Source organism: Galeopterus variegatus, unplaced genomic scaffold, assembly GCF_000696425.1.
Source record: "Galeopterus variegatus unplaced genomic scaffold, G_variegatus-3.0.2 Scaffold8642, whole genome shotgun sequence".
NCBI lineage: Eukaryota > Metazoa > Chordata > Mammalia > Dermoptera > Cynocephalidae > Galeopterus > Galeopterus variegatus.
The window spans coordinates 14132-20810 of NW_007734753.1; the positions used below are offsets into that span (position 1 = coordinate 14132).

General features: G+C 52.3%; 1 protein-coding gene across 1 annotated transcript in view; it reads left to right on the forward strand.

The window, feature by feature from the left end:
* The window catches only part of LOC103608621 (putative uncharacterized protein FLJ36797), a 1200-nt gene extending 426 nt beyond the window's left edge, over positions 1-774 (forward strand). Inside the window, 2 exon segments of the mRNA XM_008593032.1 lie at positions 139-260; positions 263-774. Of these exon segments, the coding sequence (XP_008591254.1) occupies positions 139-260; positions 263-774 (634 nt within the window).
* Positions 775-6679: the final 5905 nt, after the last annotated feature.

Genomic DNA, 6679 nt, shown 5'->3' on the forward strand with positions numbered 1-6679 from the left:
CGCGCCCCATCTCGCACGCCCCCGCCAAGCCCCCGCCCCCGCCCCTTGTCACTGTGTCGGGCTCGCTCTGCCTGGAGGGGAGGGGGAGGGGAAGCAGCGAGTGGAAACAGACGTTGGCTTTCGTCTTCCCATTCACAGATTCGGTGGCAGTCTCGGGGCCGCCGCTCCGGGAGTCGCAATGAATGGAGGGACGCCCGCGCGCGGGGACCAGCGGGTCCTTGGGGGCGCTCTTCCCACGCGGGGACACGCACCCTCGCCTCGGTGCAGGGGGGAGAACCTCAAACTACCACCCTTAAGAGGCCAAAGGCTCGCCCTCTCCCTTCCCCTAACCCACACCAGGGGTCTTTTCTGCCCCTGCGAAGCTGGAACACAAAACCCGGGGAGCTGCGCTCAGCCCCGCACCGTGGAGAGCCGGGGTGCGGACCCAGCCCGGACGACAGCAGCAGGGAAGGGAGCGGCCACGTGGAGCACGGCCCTGGCTGGGGCCAAGGGTGCCGCCTACCCCTGCGTACCACTGGCGGCCCAGGACCGCGCACCCTCCCTCCCGAGCACCCAGGGGTGCGCTGCGCCGGGGAGGAGGGCGCGGCTGGAGGGAGCGAGCGGCGACCGCGGTGCCGGTTCCCCACGCGAGCCCAGCTCGCCGGGAATCCGTGGGTTCGGTCCCCACGCTGCTGCGGAACGGCGGGGAGGAGGCCCCCACCGGGACGTGGCGCCCCAGGCCGGACGCTGCACCCCACCCCCACCCCCGTCTCACTCAAGAACCCCCAAAATTGAGTTCTGAGGCGCCCTGCACACTGCGGGAGCGTAATAAATACATGCAAAGGCTTCCACGGGACGCAGCGCACAGTGTTGCTGGAGTGAGCCTGGGTACGTTGGCACCCCGAGACCGGTGTGCCAGGCCAGTGACAACAGCCCAGGAGTGTGGACCAGCCTCTCAGAGAAGGTTGCAAGAAAGTTGCCCACTCTCTTGGCCTCTCCCCTGGTGCTCATGTCCCGGAAAGGGCCACGTGGGCACTAGATTCCAATCCTTTGTGCCGTGAGAGGAAAGCCCTTTCCAATTGCCTTGGCATTCCCTCCGAAATCGTCGACTGGATCCTTCCCATCACACACACCCATAATGTCATTTCTCAGTTTTGCTCTACAAAATCCTGCTCCTCATACGCTCAGTGCTCACCCCAGGCTGCGCCTTCCGGTGGCCAATTCTTGGTCATGTCTCTTGACTTACCAACCACGTTGGATAGAGTCCTCTTTCCCTCCTCCTTAAAACACATCCTCCCCTCGGCTCACAAGACGGCACAGTCTGCTGATGGTTGCCTTGCCTTTCTGGCCATCCCTCGTGGTCACACCTGCTGGACTCTTTTTCTCCCCAACTTACTGGTGCTGCAGTGTCCCGTGGCTCATCCGTGGGCTTTTTCATGTTCCGTCACTACCTACTCCCTCGTGGATCTCGCTCAGCCTCATGGCGTCAACGCTGTCAGAACACTGATCCCTTCTGCATTCATGTATTCAGCCCGGACCTCTCCTGTAGCCCTAGACTCATCTACATGGCTACCAGCTCCACGTGGGTGTCTAGAAGGCATCTGAGACCTGACGTAACTATCACCGGGCTCTCGATTTTACACCTATCACAAACCTGCTCTTCCCACAGCTTTTCTTGCCTCAGAAAATGGAAACTTTTTGCTCTCTGTTGCCAAAACTACTGGAGTGAAGTAGTCTCCTCTTTCCTTATACCCCAATTCCATCTGTCCCCTCTGTCTTTAAATATGCACAGTCTCCAAGCACCTTCCGCTACCACACTGACATGACCTTGACCCCATGGCTGTCATGCCCGGGTTACTGCTGCTGCCTCCTCACCCAGCTCCCCACCCTGCCCACGTGCCCCTCAGTCTACTCTCAATGCAGCCACCAGGGGACCCTATTAAAGTGTGAGATCATGACACTTTTCTGCTAAGAACCCTCCAGTGGTTTCTCAGCTTCCCCAGGAAAAGCCGAAGTCCTAGTAATGATCTGGCCTCATCGCTCTTACTTCCTCTGGCCCCTGCGTCCCCAGAAACCAGCCTTTCTGGAACCCTCCAAATACTCTCCCAGCTCAGAGCTTTTGCAGCAGCTGATGACTGGCCAGAAACTCCTCCACGGAGTGTCCTGAATTCCACACGGCTTCTCCTTCCTGTCTTTCCTCGGGCGCCCCCAGAATCCACCCACCGAAGGCCGAAGGCTCCCGGCGCCCGGCGCCCCTGCCCGTTCCTCGCCGCTCCCTCTGCGTGTGCTTATGTGTGACTTATTGGCCTTGTGTATTCTGTCTTCCTGCTGATGTCAGCCTCCTGATGACAGGGATTTTTACCTTTGCTTGTAATTGTACAAAAATGACTTAACCCATCAGGACTTCTTCCTCTCTCACTGCAGTCAGGAGACGTCTGATTTGTTTGTTGGCAAATAGAAGAAGGTGAGCTTGGGGACTGACGCAGCCTTTGCCCACCGTCGCTGTCCCACGTTTGATATAATACACGTGTGTACATTGTGTGTGTATATGTACGTAAGACCCTCTTCCAAGACTGGGTGTCTAGAAGGCATCTGAGACCTGACATAACTATCACCGGGCTCTCGATTTTACACCCATCACAAACCTGCTCTTCCCACAGCTTTTCTTGCCTCAGAAAATGGAAACTTTTTGCTCTCTGTTGCTAAAACCACTGGAGTGAAGTAGTCTCCTCTTTCCTTATACCCCAATTCCATCTGTCCCCTCTGTCTTTAAATATGCACAGTCTCCAAGCACCTTCCGCTACCACACTGACATGACCTTGACCCCATGGCTGTCATGCCCGGGTTACTGCTGCTGCCTCCTCACCCAGCTCCCCACCCTGCCCACGTGCCCCTCAGTCTACTCTCAATGCAGCCACCAGGGCATCCTATTAAAGTGTGAGATCATGACACTTCTCTGCTAAGAACCCTCCAGTGGTTTCTCAGCTACCCCAGGAAAAGCCGAAGTCCTAGTAATGATCTGGCCTCATCGCTCTTACTTCCTCTGGCCCCTGCGTCCCCAGAAACCAGCCTTTCTGGAACCCTCCAAATACTCTCCCGGCTCAGAGCTTTTGCAGCAGCTGATGACTGGCCAGAAACTCCTCCACGGAGTATCCTGAATTCCACACGGCTTCTCCTTCCTGTCTTTCCTCGGGCGCCCCCAGAATCCACCCACCGAAGGCCGCAGGCTCCCGGCGCCCGGCGCCCCTGCCCGTTCCTCGCCGCTCCCTCTGCGTGTGCTTATGTGTGACTTATTGGCCTTGTGTATTCTGTCTTCCTGCTGATGTCAGCCTCCTGATGACCGGGATTTTTACCTTTGCTTGTAATTGTACAAAAATGACTTAACCCATCAGGACTTCTTCCTCTCTCATTGCAGTCAGGAGACGTCTGATTTGTTTGTTGGCAAATAGAAGAAGGTGAGCTTGGGGGCTGACGCAGCCTTTGCCCACCGTCGTTGTCCCACATTTGATATAATACACGTGTGTACATTGTGTGTGTATATGTACGTAAGACCCTCTTCCAAGACCACTGTCATGTCTCTGGAGGGTCCCTGAGAAGGCAGTGACATGCCGTCCACCCCACTCACTTTCTTCTTCAATCCCTTCTTGCTCTTGCCTCTTTTTTTTTCTCCCTATTAGTTTTCTTTTCTGGCCAAGTCTTAAGCCTGCCCAGGGGCACAGCTGGCCCTGGGGCCACCCTCAGAGGCAGCTCTGAGCTGGCTTGTGTTCTCACAGCTGCCCCGCTCCTTCCCTTCAGTGCCGTTTCAGCGTGTTCACATCCATCCTCATCCAGCAGGGAAACATTCCAGCTCCTGAAGCTGCAGAGTGCCCAGACTATGCGTCATATGTTTCTTCGTGGGACAGTCCATGGATTCTGGGGCTCTGGGGATGAAGTCCTGAAATCTCCCCATGAGGCTGTCCTGGCCCAGCGGAGGAGAGGAGCAGGTGCACAGACACGGCACCAGGCAAGGGAGTCATTGGAAAGGTGAGCAGAGAGGACAGCAAGAGGAGCTGCCACCTGGGCGGGGGTTGCAGGCCTGGTGCGGGCAGGTGGGGAGAGTAGGGTGTTTGGAATGCTAGGACGTTGAGGTTGCTTGGGTTCAAGCATTGGCCTGAAGAGTACGGGTGACGAAGGGCCTTCAGGCCACGCTAAGGAGTTGAAACTGTGCCCTGAAGGCCTTGAAGGGTTCTAAGAGATGAAATGGTGTCCTAAGTGTTTGTGAAAGAAAATTGGTGAGACGGTGCTGTAGTATGAACATGTCCCCCAACATTCGTGTGCTGGAAACCTAATCCCCAGTGCAACAGTGTCGAAAGGTGGAACCTTTAAAAGATGATTAGGTGATGTCAGCTCTGCCCTCATGAATGGATTAATGTCATTATCTCAGGAGTGGGTTTGTAGTAAAAGTGAGTTTGACCCACTTTTATTGTCCATGGGATGCCCAGTGGGAAGAGTTTAGGTCAGGAATGGATTCATAGTGCTATAAAAAGGGCTCTCGGGATTGGTTTTGCCCCTTCTGCCATGGCCACCTGATGAGGCAGCAAGAAGGCCCTCATCACATGCCAGCTCGTGACCTCAGAACTTCCCAGCCTCAAGAACTGTAAGAAATAAGTCTCTGTTCTTTACAAGGTAGCCAGTCTCAGGTATTCTGTTGCAGCAGCACAAAGGGACTAAGACAGTGGGTCAGAAGGAGGTGACATGAGTAAGAGGCAGGTCATAACTAAAGGAGGCTGGTCCAGGATGGAAGAGGAAGGAAGGAGGGAGTTGCCTGTGTGTGGTGACAGAAGGTGGCAGGCGAGGCAGAGGAAACACTTCCAGAAGGCACAGGCAATTGCTTAGTGTCTTGGACTTTGCTGAGGATTGCAGGTCACAGACGTCAGGGGGCTTACATGCCACCTCTTCTGGCTGGGCACCACCACTTTGGTGGTTTGATGGCAGTTTGAGATCTGTCACCTGTCCTGCATGTCTGGAACTTCCTAACCTGAGCAGATCAGCTTGAGGGAGCTTAGATAAGACTCCCAAGAGACTGGTGTATGAGCCGGGAGCCACCTTGTTACTTTACGGTGGGCGATTAGTCTGCGAGGACTGGAATACTCTTTTCTTCTATTCCAGCCACCCCATTCTCATATCAAGGTGATGAACAAGCCAAATTACGGGGCACTGTGTGGCATAAAGGCTGTTTCATCCAAGCCATGGAAAGGGTAGTGAATAGCCACGCGAGCTGGAGGAGGAAGTCTGGCTCTGAGGAGGTCTCCCTGTCTCTCTGCACACAGGGTGTCCAGCCCACATCTGCCCTGCGGCTGTCACTCTGCCTTCAGGGGCCTCCCCTTCACCTTGTCCTGGCCTCCTCACCCTCATGTTACAGCTTCCAAAGTGACTGCCTACAACCTAATGGAGTTCTTTAGGAATAAAAAGTCCCCAAGTGAGGCTGCAGGATTTCTTCTGACACCTACAAGGGTTTAGCTGCCGTGTGAGAGCTGCTTCCCATCATGAGAAATTTTCATTTTTCCTCTCTTGGAAGAGCATTTCCAGGTTCTCCTCATTCAGAGAAAAAGGGTCTTCAGATAAATGGGGCATTTATTATAACCCTTTCCAAGGAACAGTGCAGGAAAAAAGAACAAAACCAGAGTAGCTCACTTACCTTGACAAAGAAGACAACTTTATAAACACCCATTGTTTGAAAAACTGACATTTCCTTCATGCTGTGGTCTGAATGTGCCCCCAAAATTCACATGCTGGAAATGTAATCCCCAGTGCAGCAGTGCTAGAAGTCAGAGCTTAACAGGAGGTGTCTAGGCCAGGAGGGCTCCACCCTTAGGAACGGATTAACTTGGCTATAAAAAGGGCCTGCCGAGTGGCATCACCCCTTCTGCCCATGGCCATATAATGAAACAGGAAAAAGGCTTTCACCAGAGGCCAGTGCCTGAACCTTGGACTTCCCAGCCTCCAGAACTGTAAGAAATAAATTTCTGTTCTTTATACATTACCAAGTCCCAGGTATTATGTTATAGCAGCACAAAATGGACTATGACACCCCATTACATTGACCAGCTGAGCACAGTAATTACTATACCTAAAATAATTTCTAAGTTGTGGGAAATCACTTTCAGGTAAGTATAAGAAACACAGAGGACTGAACGTAGCTTGCTTAAACTTGTGAATGGATTAAATCCGAAAATATTTAGATTCTAATCATTGATTTTTAGAGCTGGAAGGAACATTGAATTACCTAAGAAGACCAATCCTCCAGCCCTCAAATACCCTGTTATAGATATGGAAAATGTGGACAAATAATAAAACACAGAAATTTAATAGTGGGCCTTTAAGTCTTTTTTTTTTAAGAGGAAGGACATTACGGTTGTACATCATGTTCGAATTTTTAAACCGACCATATAATTGCAGAAATATTAATTAAATCATATCTGTTCTCTTCTATAAGTTGCATAGTTTAGTTATCCTAAATATGCTCATCTATTTACATTTCATTGTTCACATTTTTATGCTTTTTATTTGGAAATAATTTGTAATTTACAGAAAAGTTGCAAGAATAAAAACGGTACCAAAAACACCTACGTACTCGTTACCCAGATTGACCTCTCATTAACGTCTTACCCCCATGTACTTTATTTCTTTCATGCTCCCTCTTGGCCTTTTATCCCCCAAA